Below are 19,724 nucleotides of genomic sequence, written 5' to 3'. Positions count from 1 at the left end.
AGGACCTGCATGTTATGAACGGAAAAACTCTGAAATCATGGCTACACTGTGGCTTGATAAAAGAAGTCTTCATAAACATTTTAATATCTCCATATAAATGTTGCTTTGAAAATCTTTTTGCTCCAATCATCAAAATTGGCTTGTTAGTGTATTTTGAACTTCTCCTTTCTAGATTATTGAACAAATGGTCATTTTTTCAGATATTTTCCTTCCACAATAACAAATTATCAATGCTTGCAGATAGCTGTTCAACTTAAGACCTAGTTTACAATGAGCACTTTGATTTGTGTGTTTCCCTCAGACTGTGTCTATAAACAAAACAACAATTTCATAGATATTTTCCCACCAATAACAAAAATAAAACATTGTTATTTGTTTTTTGTGACTGACCATATATAAATTCTTCAAACACTTGCACATATTTTTCCACTGCAATAAATCAATTAACAGTGCTATGATTTGTGTTATTTCAGACTGTGGCGATTAACAAAGCTATCAATGCACAGGAGACACCAGTTAAGGAAAAACACCTACGAAGTATCCTTCACACTTTGAAGGCCATAAAGGCAATATATAGATAGGCCATCATGCTTTAAGTAAAAGTCATTAACTCCATTTTGTTTCCTGATGTAACATTAGATTGGCCTTGAAACTTGAAACTGTTAAAAATACAGGAAACATGCATTGAAATTTATACAAAATAATCAATTAAAAAACATGGAATTCAGCAACATTTTGAAATTAGTCAATTATTTTGATTTTCAACTGCGAAGAAACTTAAGGAGTGCTCTTTTAAAGATTTTCGATTATGACTCATTGGTATTGTATAAACATATTTTGAAATCAGGGTAGGGATTTTAATTAGACTATGTTTTGGGTGGTAGAGTTAAAGATTTTAGTAAAAAAAAGTTTTGATATCATAGTATTAGAAATATGTTTGAACAAACACACATTTATCATTGTCTCGATGGCTGACATGTTTACTGTATTTACACTGACCAGCCTTTATGATGTTTTTTTTTTTGGTATTTCAGCATGTTCAAAACAAACTATTTATATGATGTGTACTATAGTGTTAGAAATTATAAGCATGTCAACAAGGATGATAATCACTACATATTATCAGCCTTGATAAAAATTCAGTCATCGAAATTTGAATACTACTGCTTTACATCAAAACTGTCCTACTATATAAAATTTAGGCTTGTGTTAATTTCGACCATTGTAAAATGTATATGCTGGTTTGCATATATGAATGATTTTATTGGATAAAAGTTATACATAGGAAGAAAGTTAAATATTGGCCAGTTAGTAAATATTCAGCTTAACTTGTGACCAAATAAAACAAAACAGTTATATATATTTGTCTGCAGGTGTTTTTATCACTTTTTCTTATAACTGAAATGTGTTTTTAAATATTTATAAATATTTGTAGTATTAAGCTTAATTTTTAGACTACATGATGCAGTATTTTTAATGTATGGTGAATAATACACTGCTGCTATCTCTCAGGTGAAATGAGTTGATGGAGTTTGTATGACAAATAACATTAAATTTTGTGATCTGACTCAAAATACCACTTCCTCAGACCTTAGGGCATGGTTGTTTTATTGTTTAGAAAGATATATCCTTGTCAAATAATCAAGGTTTTCATATACGATATACCCATTAGAATGTGTATTCGACTGTACATAATGATTTTAAGTAAATTTTGAATACTGAAGCTGTATAAGGTGTAGATTTAAAGCAGATTACTATTATTACAATGTGAAATGCATTATGTTTAATCCTAGGAAGTTTTTACTATTTGTCACTGTACAGGTTTTGCTGTAAGAAGCTTTCTTTTTAACCAGCCAATGTAGTTTAATTATAATCAGCCTCTCTTCAAGTAATTGAAATACAAACAAAACATTTCCTGTGCTTTAAGTGCGTGTGAGCAAATTACAGAGGCATATTGCATATATACACTTACAGTAATTAGTTTGATCTTTGAAGCCTTTGTTTGAAATTCTTACTATAGGACATAGTTTGGCGATATCCTTTTACTTGCATGAATGTAAATATCTAAATGAAATCTGGAGTTTCCATATTCTGTATAATTGTGTCCCGATAGAAACATATGCCCTAAAAGCAATCAGAACTCCTGGACCATTTTCCATCTTAAACAACTTTGGATGTATGCATTCGGTACATTAGTAGTAGTAGTTTGTAAAATTAATAATAATAATAATAATAATAATAATATAAAATAATTGTAGTGTTTTAATGTGTTATTTGTATTACTAAGTTTAAATTGATTGCCAGTGGCGTGTATTATTGCACGAATAATTAAACGTCCTAAGAGTTCAATCCTAAGGTTTAACAGCTAAATTGAAATTACAATGCGATCTTCTTTTTGTGTAGTTAAATGTAAAGAATTCCGACATAATGTAAACCTATTATATCCATCTGAGGTTGTTTAGATGGAAAATGGCGGAGAAGTTCTGATTGGCCCTTATAGATGCACATGGGTCTTTTACTGGTAAATTTCAAAGATTAAAATCCCTCATAGTAATGCTTATTCTGATTCAAAAAATAAAAACTGAGCTTATTTTGTACTTAGGAGATCTATCAGTTAACCATTTTGCTGACTATAAAAATATAATCCAACTTTCAACTCTTAGGTAGTATAAAACTTATCATAACCCGCAAATTTGGACAAGATGTTAAGTGTTAGAGAGTGTTAAAAATTAGGTAAGCAGCAGGTGTCTACTAAGAGTCATACGGTAGACAGTTCAAGTCTGTCTTTTAAGTCATGTGATAAAAACATATTTTTTTTGTTTATTTTTCGATATTTTTCACATTTGACATGTGAAACTCAAAACTTAGATGTCCTTTGACGACAATGCTTCAGTGTTTTGTTACAGCGTGTCAATGTTTATACACATGTTTCAAAACTTAGCTGTGACTGCATGCCCCAATTATCGGATTGGTTGACAAACCAGCGGAGGTGCTTGATTTATTGCAGTGACTGAAATAATTATCATGCAGGTCACATGGGAGCTGCTGACATCATTATGAAAAAAAAATCGTTGTCGCCATATATCTGCCAAATTTGAAAAATTGTCACCATTTTTGTGATATTGACGCAAATGGCGAGAAGGGTGTATGTCAGAGGGAATCCTGATGTATTTATGTCATTTATTATTATTCATTATTTAAAGTCCTTAACCAGATGCCTCAGATACAATTTTAGGCACATTCACTGACCATGGCGGGGGGCTATTTTGGCACGTTACGACGAGGCAGATGCAGCTACAGGGAAACCCAATCTTGTGTTGGAAGTTCTGCCATGTGTTACATAAACTGTTGCGGGAAGGTCATCGAAACGTGTTTGTGGATTCACAGAAATTTCGTACATTCTTGGATGAGCTGGGAAAGCTATGGGTATGTCAAGTTGTATAATTGAAATTAGCCTCATGATTTAATGTAAACTTATTTATTTAACACCAATGGGGAAACAAGTTATTACAACATTTTATTTAATTATTCTTGTTGGCATGATGTTATGCAAGAGTGTAGTCTTGTGTTGTGGGAGAAACTGGAGTACCCGATTGAAACCCACTTGTTCATTTTGGTGACCACAAACCAAACTCACATATACCCAGGCCAGGAATTGAACCAGGAACGCCTTGGGGAGAAGCCAGTGCGCTAACCACTCCTCTAACTGGACAGCCTGAAACGGACTTGTTAGATTGTTATCAAGTAGTTGGTGTTGTAAAATACATTAAAATTAGACATGTTATCGTATGAAATTTTTTAAACAATCCCTTTTCATGTATGTCCTCATTCTGAAATCCTCTGCTTTAAATTTCTCTTTGCTTGTGAATAAAGGTTTGTATTTCTGACATTAAAAGAATAAAATTATATAAAAGAAAAGAAATGATAGATCTCTACTCTCTTTAATAGTTTTAAATATCACTGACAAAATGTTAGTATGTTAAATCCTTGACCTGATCATCCAAAATATAGTCGTTGTTCAATATCTTTCTCCTGACGCTGGATGCAACTATAGTTGTTTGACAGCTTGCCAGATACTGACCTTGTTTACATCGAAAATACCTGAATTTAGAGACATTTATAGGTCAAAATTCTATATATATTAGGAGAAGCGGCCCTGAATAATGCTTAAGTAACACTCTTACACAAATATTTTACAAACTTGTACAGAGGAGATTTTTAACGTCTGTTTATGTTTCAGCGGCATTTAAAAGACGGCTATGGAAGACTGATAGCAGCCTACACTAAACTACTAAACCAGAAACTCACCTTCCATAAAAAGGTAGCAGGTGGCTTCTGTAACAGACTAATAATTTTGTACGATTGTTCATATAGATTGCAAGAAGACGAAGAAAGAGATAATCTTCATCTATCAATTATATTTCTTGTAAAAGTTAATAGGAACATTATAATTTAGGGTAGACTTGGCGATAAATGAAATGTCAACATTTGGTGTTCATGAAGTATATTATAATATTGCACACCAACAAACTTTCCTTCTTTCAATTCAAGCTTGAAATGAATTAAAACTAATATTTCATACCGGAAATGACATCCGCAATTTTGCCTCCCAGCAGTGATTGTTTCTGACATTGAAACATGCTGATCTTTTTATAATCCACCGTTATTTCTAAAATAAACACACAAAAAGCATATATCCACCTGATTTCACGTATGCCAATTCATGTTGCAGTATCCTAACATTCCGGGAAACCTGTTGATGACGGACGAACTGTTTTCCAGAATCTGTGGATCAGATGTAAACACCTAGTAAGTGGACACTGTAAATAGGATCATATTATTAGGAATGACCAATATTTGAAACATATAGTATACCATTGGACAAATGATGTTGCCATTGTCCAATCAGAGTGCTATGACATCATAACACTGTCATTTTAATGCCTTGTCTGTCCTTGTAGCAAACGTGATTCTGACCGCAAGTATTATGCGAACTTGTGTTGCCCAGAACTCCAAAATTATATGACTTTGTGTCATGAAGCCCCAGGGAAATGTCAATTGAGTGATGAAATTGTGCAACTGCATTTTTGTTTCTTGCTGCACTTAGTGAAATCAGAGTTATGGTCCTTGAATTAGCAAATATTAGCATTTCTGAACCTGTTTCGCTCAATACTCCAAATCTCTATAACCTAGAGTCAAGAAACCTTAGGGGAATGTTACTGGGTTGATGCAATAATGCAACTGCATTTTCGTTTCCAGCTAAACTTAATGAAACCAGAGTTATGGTCCATAAATTAACTAAAATTAGCATTTCTGAACTTGTGTCACTCAAAACTATGGACACATCTCTAGTTCTCTATAAATAAACCAGGGCCATGTAAGTACTGTAGGTTTAATCCTTTGGACTCAACACACTTTAACCAGCCCAACTGGGTTCATACTCTGATAATGACATCAGTCCAGCAAAAATTAACTCCTTAAACAAATATGCCATCCTGTTTTAGAAGTATGGGGCAGACACTACATTTAAAGTGGTTCTTAGTTATAACCAGGACATTTTTACTTTCTTGTGACCATTGAAAATGGACACCGGTGCTGGCTTCTACCAAGGAATCAGTTTCTTGAGTAAGTTTCTATAGCTGTCTTCACAGTCAAGCTTAAACAAATTACACCATTTCACTGCCTTGGGTATAAATCACTGTTCTATAGACATTTATGCGTGTAAAGTTTCCCTGTGTTTCAATTTTTGAGATAAGTGTCAATTGCTTGATTACTAGAATATGGATGAAGTTTTATCTAAAGTTGGTGTATATTTCTTGTTTTAGTTTTGAGATCAGCGTTGATATGCTGGATTATATGGATGAAGTCCTCGCACTGCAGGAACAAGGTATGGGATAACAAAACAAAAGAAAAACAGCACAACGGAAACTTCTCAAAATACAAATTTAAAGCATTTGAAGATTTTCTTAACTTTTATAAAACATTACCTTAATTTAATGGAAGCAATAAGTTAAAAGAAGTAAAAAAAGAATAAAACCAATTGTAATGATTTAAAGGCCTCTTACTACATACAAAGCTATTTGTTTGGTGGAATAATTCTTGCATCGACAAAAGGTTAATATTCAAACACATGTGTATTTTTTCTCCTCTATTTTAGTGTATGGATCTATGGACCGATCGCGAGCAAACTCAATGACAAACTCGGGCCAGTGTCGACTTGCCCCACTTATCCTCTGTATTCAAGACAGCTGCCAACTGTACGACTACATTGTCAAATCACTCTTTAAACTACATTCTAGTAAGTGAATCTCCTGCTATTGTTTAGCTTAGTACAGTAAAATAGTTAAATTTCTGTGATCATTTTTTTGTTCAGACAAACTTGGGGGGGGGTAAATTTAACTTTTGACACTATTTTTCAGTCATCAGTAAACATGGGAACTTTGATATTTTGATTGGTTTTTAAATTCACTATTGGAGCCATTCAAGAAAAAAAAATCTCAAGTATTTCTCAAGTATTAAAACATTTTTCATCTATTTGATCTACTTATTTTGCCGCTGTCAATTTTGTTGAGACATGGGTCCTCAAAGAAAATGCTTTAGGTTGGATATTAGCTTAAACTCAAACCTTATGGATGTTGTATTTTATCATTCAGCATTGATTAGTTTGAGATGATGTTTCTCATTAAACTGAATATTTTGTTGTCCTGCTTATGCTGTTTACATGAACAAATGATTGATTTCACAATATTTTATTATTAAGGTGCTACTATCTTTTCAAGTGTTTTAATACTTTAAACTTTAGCATTAACTTTAAGGAATACTTACTATTTGGCATGGAAATTACTAACAATGAAATCTCATATATTTGTAGCGTTTCCAGGTAACATTTCATCTAACCAATCGGTGAAGGGATATTAATGTGTTTCACAAATTTATTTTTAGCTTGTCTGTTTCTCGAAAGAAAAAGGTTGTGGTATTGACCTGGCTTTGGTGTCATTGTTGTCAGCGCCATTGTTATTCAAAAACTTAAATCATTGATCATAGCTAAAAAATGATTGAAGCTTTCCAAATGAAACTTGGTACACATGTTGACAGATACAGTACACATTTGTATGTAGCAAGGAACATAACTCTGTCTGTAATAGTGATCGATTTATGCCCCTTGTTACACTGAAAAACAAACAAGCAGATGAGCGTAGTTGTTCACATTGGGGCACTATTGTTTACTACCTACTAGAAGTTTTGCCATGTAGTTAGTGTTCAGTTTAAACTTAAAACCCAAAACTACCAAGTTCTATTTCATTTCACAGGAACTTAACATATTATCGAATTTTGAGTTCTACTTTCATTAAGTTGCCATCTTATTCTGCTGGTCACTTTTTCTTGTTAATAATATTCCTGTTATGGGCCTTTGTTGAAGTTTAAACCAGTTATACCATACTTATATAACTATTCATGTTGTGCATATTTTTGAAATTTTGAATTTTATTTACAAAAAAACAACAACTTTAACCAAGTTATCAAAATTTGTCATTTGGATGAACAAGTGGAATTCTTATACTACTGCTAGTATACTGCTTATACAACCTATTGCGCACCGTTAAACCCATAATGGATATATTGCCTGGGCTCTGTAAAAGTAATTTTTTGAGCAGGCTAACCAAACAGTGCATGGCTGGCTTGCTTGTTGTTATAGCAAACACTGATTGTAAGTTAAGATGTATTGTTTTCTTGTGTTAACTAAGAGTCCAGCTAGGAAGGGGTTGATGTTCATATACCAGTGAATGATACTAAGTCTTTTTTGTAGGTCTGCCTGGAGACACTTTGGCTGGCCACAGGGACAGATTCCTGGACCAGTATAAAAAGTAAGTCCATATTCATACATTTAATAGCTGAGTGTTGAAGGTCTCACTGAACATGCAGAGCTACCATCTTTAAACAAAATATTGTTTGTCTGCCGTTCAATATAATTATGAATAAATATAATATTAAAATTTTACAACAGTTCAGCATGTTGAGTGAGTTGGCAAGACAATCTAAGTTGGTTAATGTATGAATATGTATTACCTGGCATGCAGCGTGGCCGACGGTAAGATTTTTCCTTCCGGACCGGACACATCTGATTGATTTTTTTGTGTAAAACGATGAAGAAAACGTGTTTGTACATTTCACCAAAAAGTGTGTGAGACCTTGTTTACTGACATCATGATTTGTAGGAGTTTTACTCCAATGTTGACTGAAGAATTTCTTCTTAGAAAACATGTTTTAAAAGGTTATTTATTATCATTTTGTAATTAAAGTTATTGTAGAAATATAAATTCAATCAGAGTCCATTGAAATGTCATAGTTTATTTTTAGAAAATGAATAATAAAAATAATAAGGACTGGCTAGTTGATGCACAAGAATTGCCAGTTCTTCCAAAAGTATAATTTTGAGGACGGCTGTCTCTTTTAATTGTTTACAATATCTTTGTTTATTTTTTTCAGGTTAAAGGAGTTTTATTTCCAGAGTAGCAATCTTCAGTATTTCAAAAATCTAGTCCAAGTGCCTCTTTTACCTGATGTAAGTAATTCTATATAAATTTAAGTCTTATATCTAAGTTCAGCACTTCTAAACGAAGATACAGTGATGTGATTTGTCTGCGGATTCCTGAACGTCCGCGGATCAGGAAATCTAGGGATCTTAAAATATATAAAAAAAATAAAAAAAAGAAGTTTGTTGTTAAATATTTTGGTGTTGGTATTCACACTACAGTTCGCTTCAAATTTAAAGTCAGCAGAGCCCTGAAAGGGCTTCTAAAGAGCCTGTTTGGCTTCTAAAGCACAGCTGCTCCTAAGCCACTCATTGAATTGATTTCAGTCCTTTAAATGCCAGGCAAATCACATCCAAGAGCTATATACTTTATTATACATTTTATAATGTACTGATGTTCTAGAACATCTTTAACACAAATGTTAGATACTGTTTTTCATATCATACTTTTCTTAATTTGGTTTATATTTTTTTCTCTGATTTTAATCTTAATTCATTTCAATATTCATAAGTAAAATCATGTCATTTTATCAAAAATATATGTCTGCAGAAATGTCCAGACTTTCTGAAGGTTTCTGAAATGGTAAAAGATGATGAACCCTATTGCATGCAACACAATAATGCATTAACAATATAAATATAAACCATATTCCACAGACCAAAGTCCTGTTCTCCTGTTCAACAAAGCAATAACACTGTTCAAAAAGCAATACAATATTACACATATATTACAAAAATCCTCAGCATACTTCCTTATATACATGTATTACATTTAAATGACTTCCTGTTTAACTATCAAATTATTGAGCCTATAAAGATTTGTTTTGACATCGTCTTTGTAGTGCAAAGACATATCAAATTATAAATTCTGAAAATGACTTAAACGACTTTTAACAACAAGTCTTTTCGTAAAACTATTACAGCTTGTTTCAAAACATATGTGTTCACAATTACCAACAAATTTCTACAATTTAAAAAAAATGATGGGATTTTATCAAGCAAACTATAATCTAGTCAAGCACCCACCCCCCTCCCCCCATTCCCAACACACAAAATAGTGAATTCTTACAGCAGTGTAGTAAACTGCTTTTTGGGCTTGTGCAAAATTTTAATTTTACACTGTTACACCAAGTAAGTCAAATTAAAATTTAAATTCTGATGACTGTAAATAAGCATGATCTCTCTTACGTTTTAAAAACTTTTTTCATCAAATGTAAGATAAATAATCCTTAAAAATGAATAAATTTCCTTCTTGTTGTTTAAAATTCCCTATATTCCTTGCAGGAGCCCCCCAACTTCCTGATCCAATCAGATTTCAACAAGCATGTGAAGCCTGTTGCCGTGGTACCCACGGAACCTGAGCCAGAACCAGAGCGAGACTCCATTACTCCCGAACCTGAAGTTGTAGCAGACCTTATTGATACATCAGTATGTCTTGCTTTATCACACATTTTGATAGGCAATTTCTTAGACTTTTTAAGTAAAGTTAGCATGAAGAAATTTAATGTCAAGTTTGCTATTTCTTCAGAGTTAAAGTTGCAGCAAAATATTTACTTCTGAAAACATGCATAGTATATGTGATGTCATCTGTAATATTTATACATTAAAACCAAAATATAGGACTACAAAACAAATTATATCACTTTGTAAAATTGAATTTAAGAACCCTTTCGAAAATATTTAAAAAAATAGCTATGAAAGCCTGCTTATGATGCATGAAATATCGCATAAATGAAAACATCACTCCTCAGCAGGACTTATTTTCACTGATGGTGTTACATATGTTTGTAAAGTTAACACATATGTGAGTATAAATATTTGGTGCACATTTTGATATACAGGAGGACCGATTCGACGCAGCGTTTGGAAGTCAACAAGAGAACTTTAATTTTAATGGAGGACCGCCTGAATTTGATGAAAGGTAATGATGTCCTAAATGCTATACTGTCATTTCTCTCATGCTTTTCAGTGAAATATGAAGTTTTTTCACATTGAAATCACAACGGTGAAAATATAAAGTTGATATTTTCACTACAAACTAAGGAGTGAAAATATGAACTTTAAGAACTAGCTCCTGGCTTCACCACTCTTGAAATATGTTTTTCTATGACACTCATGATACAAAATACGATCTTACTTTGAATTCAACAGATATCCCATAAGCAGTCATTTAAAAATTTCTTCTATATGATGTGTAGGCAAGAAGGATATGAAAATCTTTATATTTCAAAATTGATTTGCTCTTAAATCAGTATTTAAATCAGAAATTTTATTGTAAGGATTTCAAAACACAAGTGAATATTAAGATACATTTTAGCCATAATTTTTTCGTCTTTGATTTTGCAGGGATTTGATGATTGAGAGATTGACCAAAGAAATACATGAGCTGCGTGCAGAGTTGGAGCGAGTAAAAACTGAGGTAGATCTTGTGGATATAGCATCTTCAGTAGTGCTTCATTATGCGTCTGAAAGAATGACTGAACTTACCAAGTTTGAGCAGATAATTCGTTTCCTGTTCATGGCAATAACCTTAAAGATAAAGTTTACTCTTTGTGTGATAAGCCTCCCTAAAATGGCTTGTACGGTAATATTATGTTTGGAAAAACCTAGAACTTAAGTAGTCAAAGACTATAAAATAAAAGAGAGTAATCGTTACTCGTCAAATAGTTTGTCATGAAGTTAGTTAATATGATGATGCTTGAGTAAGTTTCCTTTGTAGAAACCATTACTGATGACCAATTTGGGAGACCATGTGAAACAATCAACAATCTCTTGTCATTCATTATGTAGACTATACCCTGTCCATGTTTATTGTACCTTTTACCTCATCTAAAACACTTTCTAGGACCAAAGAGTGATCACATCTTTGCGAGACGATATATCAAAGCTAGAAAAGATCCTATCAGAGCTCAGACTGTCTGCAGATAAAGCTCTACAGGACAATGAAAAGCTCAAGTCTGAGCTTGGAGAAGCTCAAATACATGTTGGGGCGGCAGGGAGGCTTTTGGAGTCAGAAAGTAAGGCTTACAGAAGGTTTCCAGTAATTTGTTATAACTCTGTGTCATGCATGAACTTTTTTTAATTAAATATATGACATCAAAGGATTTTAATTTTGCTGAGTTTTTAACATAATTTTCAATTTACATTTTGAACATATTAAATATATGACATCAAATTTTAATTTCGTAGAGTTATTAACATAATTTTCAATTTACATTTTGAACACAATGGTGAAAGATTTTCCATATCACAGCTCCCAACTTTGGACCACTAACCTGGTGATGGATTCATTTTAAATGAAATAACCATGTTAATAGTAACACTACTCAAAACATATATTAGCTGTCTTATAACACTGCCTAGATAAAGTTGGATTAATGCCCTTTATAGATTTTGATACGATATTGATGGCAAGCAGAACACATTATTGACATTCCTTGTTGTAATACTCATGTTACAACATTATGGTGTATTTATATTATGGAGCTAAGTAAAGGGTGTTATGCGGTTTAACAGACTTAGAAATAATGTTTTGTGCAAAAAAACAATTAGACCAGCCTTGACATTGCTTGTGGATGTCCTGTTATACCATTGGGGCGCAATTAGACCAGCCTTGACATTGCTTGTGGATGTCCTGTTATACCATTGGGGCGCAATTAGACCAGCCTTGACATTGCTTGTGGATGTCCTGTTATACCATTGGGGCGCAATTAGACCAGCCTTGACATTGCTTGTGGATGTCCTGTTATACCATTGGGGCGCAATTACATTTGGAGTAAAGTTAGGGAGTTATACAGCTTAACAAACTTAAATGTAACATTTGAGGGCAGCAAAAAATAGACGAGAGTTGACATTTCTTGTGATACTCCTGTTAAAACATTATGGTGTTTTGATATTCTAGAATTAAGTAGAGGCAGTAATGCCGCTAATCAAACTTACATGTTTTCAGCGAGCAAAAAAAGCCATGACATCGATTGTGATACTTGTGTTACAACATTATTTTGTATTTATATTCCAGAGTTGAGTAAGGGGAATGAGGAGAAGTTCAAGAAGATGAAGGATGTCTACCACAAACTGAGGGATGAACATGTAAACTTGCTCAGACAGGTAAACCATCTATCTGTACATGTACATATTCTGTTTGTCTGTTGTATAAAGGTATGCAATAGAAAAAGGTAAATTAAATGCATCAAAAGTGCTTAAGATATCCAATGTTGGATACCTGGTGACCATATATTATGTATTGTAATAGTTAGATGACATGAATTAAAATCTTAATGATTAAGAATCATAAAATGGGTGGAGTGAGCGTAGCGAACGAGCCCATCTTAATCACTAAGATTTAATTCAGTGTATCTAACTGTCTTAGAATACAACCTCATTGGCTGACACATTCTCATCGCAATATCTGATGCAGGGATTGTGTATTGGATGGCAGGAGGCAGATCTGCAAACATCCCCAAAAGTTAAAGTTCTTAATGATTAAGCCTTGTACCTAATGATTGCCTATCTGCTATTTTATTGGCTATAAATGTAGGTTGTATCCTAGTTTGGTGTATTTGATGTGTCATGAAAGCATATGTTAATTTTGTACCAACGATACATTCCAAGCAAGTTATTTTGGCCATGAAAGTTTGCTAAATAGGTTATTTCTAGTCTGATAACAGTTACATGGAAAAATGCAAAATCGGTAACGTAAGTCCAATTACAGTTCAGATAATGAATAAAAATACCGACTGAAATAATATCATCATTTTAAGTCAATATCCTTATGATTTGCATGTGGTTTGTTCACCTTGAACAAAAAAAAGTGTTTTTGAAAATTTTTACACCGTTGATTGCATTTTCAGCATGCTGATGTGAACAAAAAGGTTCAAGCAGACCAGAAAGTGCTTGCTGAAAAAGAACAAATTATTAAGGTATTTCCTCCTTTACATCTTTCCTTAGATAGTGACAGAAAAGGTTTATTGTCTATCTATATTTAAATTAAATATGATTTATTAAACATGTTGTTTTTCTTCATCTCTTTTAAAATACAATAAAATTATGATCTGGCTCTGTTTTTCAGAAATGTAAACCTAATGTAAATCATGTTGAAACACAAGTTAAAATTTTGTTAAAGTTGTTTTAGTTGTGTTATCTTTTGTTTCATATTTTATTTAATGCCTGATATTTTCAAATGTTTGCATGCTTCTGCATTTTGTTTCTAATAGTTTTTGATGCTTTAATTTGACTCATGCAGCTTTAAAATTGAGCATGATAAAAGTAAGCGTTTACTCCTTGTTTGCATAATCTAAGTTTTTTTCCCATAATTCCAAGGAATTCTTAATCCTAGTTTGAAGTTATCATTTACATTGTGCAAATAATTCCCAGTAAATTAAACCCCTTGTTTGAGTATCATCGATCAAACTAATCTTGACTTAGTTTTACCCATATCTCCATCTTGCAAGTTTTACCTATAACTCCATCTTGCAAGTTTTACCCATAATTCCAATTAATGCTAACTTCCTGTCTGAAGCAATCCCTGCATGCCCCTTACTTCCTGTAGGATAATGAGGCTCAGATGGTGAGACTGGAAGAGGAGAGACAAGTTATACAGGACAGTCTGCAGAAAACTTCCAATGAGATAACACAGGAGTTAGCGGCCACAACAGCCAAGAATACTGACTTGGAACAGGCTAAACAGGTATTTCACTATAGCAGAATATTGACATATTTTATTCCAAAAAGAATAGACTTCGGACTTCAGGAACAGACAGGAACTTGCTGTAATAAAAGCTGAGGATACTATCTTGGGATGAGCTAAACAGGTTATTTACCTTATCAGAATAGTGTCATATTTTGTTCCAAAAAGCACAAGAGAGACTTCCAGATATCACCAATGAGATAACACAGGAACTAGTGACCACGACTGCTAAGAATACAGATCTGGATCAACTTAAACAGGTACAAATCTAGCAGTTTGATATTCAAAATGATTCCAAGAATTACTGGAGTTCAGGTCTGGATTATTGCCTGGTATGTGTAGATTGCAATAGCTTGAGGAATGCACCATTTGCATGAGGCTAGTTAAAAGTTCATGAAATGGCATGAATGCCTTAATTCCTCAAATGGCATGAACGCCTCAATCCCTGAAAGGCATGGAAACCCACCAGACAAAGCATGGTATCAGATCAGCACGAACAATTGAGCCGTTATATTAAAATGTGTCTTTAAATTACTAGGCCTCAGAGCTCGATTCTTTCTATGAAGGCTGGAAGAAGTCACAGGTATGCATTTTTGTGTAAAGTTTTTAATCTTTGCTTTTTGGCATTAAGATGTTCAAATGTTACTTGGTAAATGTTTTGCCAGAGACTATGCGCATATTTAAACCAAGGCCTGTAACTCTGGCCTAAGTAAACATTGAGTTATTTCCCTTCTTTGACCAAAAAAAGCAGACAAGTGTTGGTGTTTGCTAAAGGCGCTCTTCTTTAGTAACCCGGTATACTTCTTGCTTGTACATGTATTACCCTATTGCCTCAACTTCAACATGTCATTGCCATTATCAAATTATTCCCATGCTTCAGGAGTTGGAGGGTCAGGTCAAGCTTCTGCAAGACTCGGAATCAAAGTTGGAGGCAGACCTCCAAACGACACGGACTTCCTTAGAAACAACAGAGTCACAGGTGCATAGTCAAAGTTTTATGTGTTCTCATGAAACAAAATTCTCCCGAAAAATCATGCGTGATTCCTATCTCCATGAACATAATGATGATTGCACTGAAATATCTTAAATTAAAAATTTCAATGTTTAGCCCCCATTTTATTAACTTAATTTTATGGAATAAAACAAAATTGTGATAATAAAGAAATTTCCTTTAAAATTCTAAGATCTCTTAAAAATAAGATTATTGCGCCAATTGTCCAAAAAATAAATACTTTATTTGATAAATAAGGGCTTGATCTATATAATTCATTTTGATTTACATGTGTAAATGATAATTTCTGTTAAAAGAAAAGATACTTTGCTCATGATAAAATTACGTACTTCAAAATTTAATTGACTCTTTGTGTAAACTCATTGAATATAATTTCCCAAGCTACAAGAGACAGTGAAGGAGAAGGAGGTGCTTGACACCGAACTGTCCAATCAGATCGCAGGATTAAGAGGTGACCTTGACACACTGAGGTCAGAGAAACAGGCACGGGAGCAGGACCTGCAGGCTCAGATTCAGACCCTCACGGTAAGCTGATATTTATTCATGGCTATTTTAAATAACTATTTTAAAAAATGTATTATTTGATAGATGTGTCTTTGACTGCATCTGTTTTTTCGAAAAAAATCTATCAATATATTGTTATAGCAATATTGTGGCGATGACAGAGATGTGCCTAAACTTAATCTTTTGTCATATTATTAAAAATATAATCAGTTAAGTTATTCACACAAAATTTAGTACACATGTAACCCAAAGCATTGTACTTATTTGAAGCAAGGCCTTCTACTCTACTACTTCTGTTAGAATATTTTTCAAGTTATGCCCCTTTTTGGCTGAGAAAGGAAACCAGTACTTTTGGCACCAACAACATACTTGTATATTCTGTTTAGACTTTATGGCATAGAAAAATATTATTCTCAAGCAGTAAAACAGTGGCTATAATTTATTTGTTATATCTATTTACCCTGTAACTTGGAATCATTTTGAAATATGTCATTTAAGCCAAACTGTAATTTTAGAGATGGTGTTCAATGGTTCAGTTTGTAGCAGGTTTAATAAAGTTCATAATTAATCCTGAAATCAGGATTGAGAGTTTTCAATATCAGACTTAAGTTCAGTTTTGATTATTCAGGTGGACATCTGCATTAAAATAGTTCAATGTTCCAAGAATTCAATTTAAACAGGTCTGGAAACAATTTCAACAGGGGTCTTACCTTCTAAGCTCCTTTACTCTGAATACCTTAATTGAATTTTCATGATTATAATTTTCAGTCTGTTATGATCCCTGAAATTTTGTGGAAAAAAAATCATTTCTTTTTAAAAGGAATCTTAGATATCACAATATAATTACTGTTATTTTTTTTTAAAGAAACACATTTAATAACTTAAATATAATGTATATAGTTTTATAATGGTATTTATGTGGTAGAAAATTTGGGAAATGTCATTATAAAGGATAGATACAACGGCTTGTGATATTGCAGGCAAGCCTAGCAGACACGGAGATGAACAAATCTCAGACAGAGAATGACCTCAACCAGCAGTTGTCTGCCCTTAGACAAAAGATGGAGCAGTTAATGGCGGACAAACAGTCGTCTGAGACTCGACTTAACTCAGACCTAGACAGCCTGCATAAGAACTTGCTTAGTGAGTGGTGTTTCACTAAGTGCACATTCATGATTATTAATGTCGAAGCCTTAGAAAAAATCTCTATAGTTGTGTTGTATTACTGGTTTGATCTTTAAAGGATGTTGGGCAGATAATTCCTAACATTTTCAAGTACTTCTTTTTAAATATGTTAAGACAACTTTACCCTTATATGGATTTATTTTTGGCTTAATTGTTTTAGTTTTTATCATAAAACTTCAAATAGATTAATTTTCTCTGTGGATTTGGATAAACCAACAGGCATTGACTTTACATTGTCAGCCATATGATTGATATTTTTGGCTATTTTTTTCTTTGAAAATCAAGTCAAGGTATTTACATAGCCTTGGTGTCGTTGTTGTCATCTTCAACCCTGTTGGCAATCAAAAACTATAAGAAAACCCCTTGGCCTTAACTTAATAACACAATCAAATGAAACTTGTTACCACCCATCACAGGCAAGAGTATTGCGGAGGGAAGAGCGTTTATCCAGGATGCGTTGGATCAGTTCCACAACCCCACATTTACCTCGGTGAGATGTACTGCGGAGTTCTTGCTGCTCCGTGGAGAACCAGTGATTTCCACCTTACAAAAACTGCAGTCATCTACTAATGGATACTTTGCAGACAAGAAAGGTAGTAAGATTAAGGGTGTTTACCATCTTACAATTGCTTGTGTATAATTGTAAGATTTCTTTTTAACTTGAGTTTTGATCATTAGTGCAAATCTTAATATGTTTTAAAATTGATGTTTTCAAAACATTTTATGAGTAATTGACAAAACTATGGGCAAAGTTATTATCTGTTATTTTACTAATGATAACATAAATTTTGAACTATTTTAACTTTTTGTTTAAGACGGTGAAAACAGTTGTAAAATCGGTTCAGTACACATGTTAAAAGATAATTTAAGTTTATTAATAAAATCTTGTGATAACTAACTTGCAGATTTGGCCGAGTTGGTAGAGAATATCACCAAATTTTCCCATCACCTTGGTGACTGTGTGATTCACGGGATAGCCACCTCACAGGCTACAGCGGAAATAGAGGCAGGACATGATCTGGCCAATACATGCCGAACAACTGGGGAGAGTGGGCTGGCAGTGTTAGCGGCAGTGGAAAAAGGTATGTAAGACATGTTTTGAATCAGTGATTTTCTTGGGTGCAATTTACTGCCTTCTAAAGGCTGTTTCCCCTTGTGAAAATGTTCATTATTCCCCAAAATATATAGTTTTTTCCCAATTTGATAAATACAGATTACGTTAATGAATAAAGCAATTAATTTTTTGAAAAAATAAACAAAACCTTGACAAGACTAACCCTTCACAGCATAATGTATGCATAGGAAAGTAAAAACATGTATAATTGCCATCATATTAGCTATTTTAGCCTGATTGTTTATTTTTCCCAAAGTAGACTTTCCTTCCCAATTTGCAAGGCACAGGCGGTAAAAATAATTCCAAAAAAAATCACTGATTCAGAATGCAATGCTTTTGAAAATTACATTTCAGGCAATAGTGTTAGAAGTGATGTGTTGGTGAGATCGAGTGTCTTTATGACCCTGACTGAAGATTTGTTGTATTCCTGTTATCAAACATATCTTTCATTTAAACTATATATCCTAAATTAAGAGTCACCTCTATGTAGCAACCTTGATGCCCGCTCAAGACTGGTGTCCACTTAGTGATGGAATAAGTTTGCTGGATGATCTGGCTGTACTCTGCTGTTTTAGCTTTAGTTTTGTATTCATACAATGATAACAACAATTTTAGGTGGCAGTGTAGCCAGTGAGGTGTCAACTTGTATCAATGAAATCAAGCGTCTGATGACCCTGACTGAAGATCTGGTTCCAAAGACAGATGACATGAAGACAGAGCAGATTGGGGACATGCTGGACTCCGAAATGGCACAGACCAGCAGGGCCATAGAGGAGGCTGCTAGCAAAATACAGGTGGGGGCTGAAATAGAATGTTGTTCTTAGCTTTTGTGTCATCCATGGAGGATGGCTGAAACACATGTGGAATAATTTGGCTTGGTTGATTCGTCATCATCAGTTGTCACCCTTTCTTTGCTGATTAATTATATTTGAGTGATTGTAAAGTCTTCAATCTTGTTGTCATCATTCATCATAGTCATAAGATGATTTCTGATTATTTTGAGGTCAAGGTCATAGTAACCTTTTTGTGGAAATATTATGGGTGCTTCTGACAGGCGTGACATCCCATAAGCTGAATTCTTGTTGAAATGTTCTTACATCTATTTTTTTAATCTCAATTTTCAGTACTACCTATGAAGCTTGATTTGAAAATTATTTACAAACATTGGTAAAATACTGAATTGTTTAATAATCATTCTGGTTAAAAAAATGTTATGGTGTGTAGCTGTTTAACGCTTAGACTTGGAATCAAAGCGAGGTTGAAAAACGAAAACTAAGTATAGGAGGATTGTTCCGCAAGTTTGCAGAATTTAACCATATAAATATTTGGGAAAACAAATGTTTAAAAGTTACTGCTAAAGAGGTGTTCATGAAATATTCGCATATTTAAGTGCCAAATTATACAGTCAAATTATGGTGTTACCGGACTATAGAAATTATACCTCTTTTGCAAATATTGACACATATTTTAATAGTCAACAACACATGTGTGTTGTCATGGATACCAGAAATCATGTAGCATTTGTTAAAATTCACCATTTTTCTATCATCAGTGTGGATTGATTCAACTTCTTTTGTACCTATTTACAATCATTTCAACCACATTAGTTCTTCTTATGTTAGAATTGCAGGACTTTCTTAAACAAACTTTGTACAAGTTGTTTACATTTTTTTTGTATTTCAAACCACAA

At 33.4% G+C, this 19,724-nt stretch overlaps 1 protein-coding gene across 2 annotated transcripts in view; it reads left to right on the top strand.

Annotated features, from left to right (window-relative positions):
* The window catches only part of LOC128231146 (huntingtin-interacting protein 1-like), a 39,586-nt gene that overhangs the window by 2,802 nt on the left and 17,060 nt on the right, over positions 1-19,724 (top strand). The window contains exons 2-22 of one of the 2 annotated variants that reach the window (XM_052943601.1): positions 474-537; positions 3,224-3,426; positions 4,241-4,321; positions 4,733-4,809; positions 5,826-5,887; positions 6,158-6,298; positions 7,808-7,865; positions 8,488-8,563; positions 9,818-9,961; positions 10,375-10,454; positions 10,880-10,952; positions 11,379-11,550; positions 12,552-12,640; positions 13,384-13,452; positions 14,758-14,802; positions 15,100-15,198; positions 15,613-15,756; positions 16,716-16,878; positions 17,337-17,513; positions 17,826-18,002; positions 18,650-18,828. In XM_052943601.1, coding sequence (XP_052799561.1) covers positions 474-537; positions 3,224-3,426; positions 4,241-4,321; positions 4,733-4,809; positions 5,826-5,887; positions 6,158-6,298; positions 7,808-7,865; positions 8,488-8,563; positions 9,818-9,961; positions 10,375-10,454; positions 10,880-10,952; positions 11,379-11,550; positions 12,552-12,640; positions 13,384-13,452; positions 14,758-14,802; positions 15,100-15,198; positions 15,613-15,756; positions 16,716-16,878; positions 17,337-17,513; positions 17,826-18,002; positions 18,650-18,828 — 2,373 coding nt within the window. Of the gene's footprint in view, positions 1-473; positions 538-3,223; positions 3,427-4,240; positions 4,322-4,732; positions 4,810-5,825; positions 5,888-6,157; positions 6,299-7,807; positions 7,866-8,487; positions 8,564-9,817; positions 9,962-10,374; positions 10,455-10,879; positions 10,953-11,378; positions 11,551-12,551; positions 12,641-13,383; positions 13,453-14,081; positions 14,220-14,757; positions 14,803-15,099; positions 15,199-15,612; positions 15,757-16,715; positions 16,879-17,336; positions 17,514-17,825; positions 18,003-18,649; positions 18,829-19,724 lie in introns of both variants that reach the window. The other variant, XM_052943600.1, reaches the window with a different exon arrangement.

The sequence above is a fragment of the Mya arenaria genome, chromosome 4 (genome assembly GCF_026914265.1).
Source record: "Mya arenaria isolate MELC-2E11 chromosome 4, ASM2691426v1".
In the NCBI taxonomy this organism is placed as follows: Eukaryota; Metazoa; Mollusca; class Bivalvia; order Myida; family Myidae; genus Mya; species Mya arenaria.
Note: the sequence above shows the minus strand (reverse complement) of the source record. Positions and strands in the feature narration are given on the sequence as shown.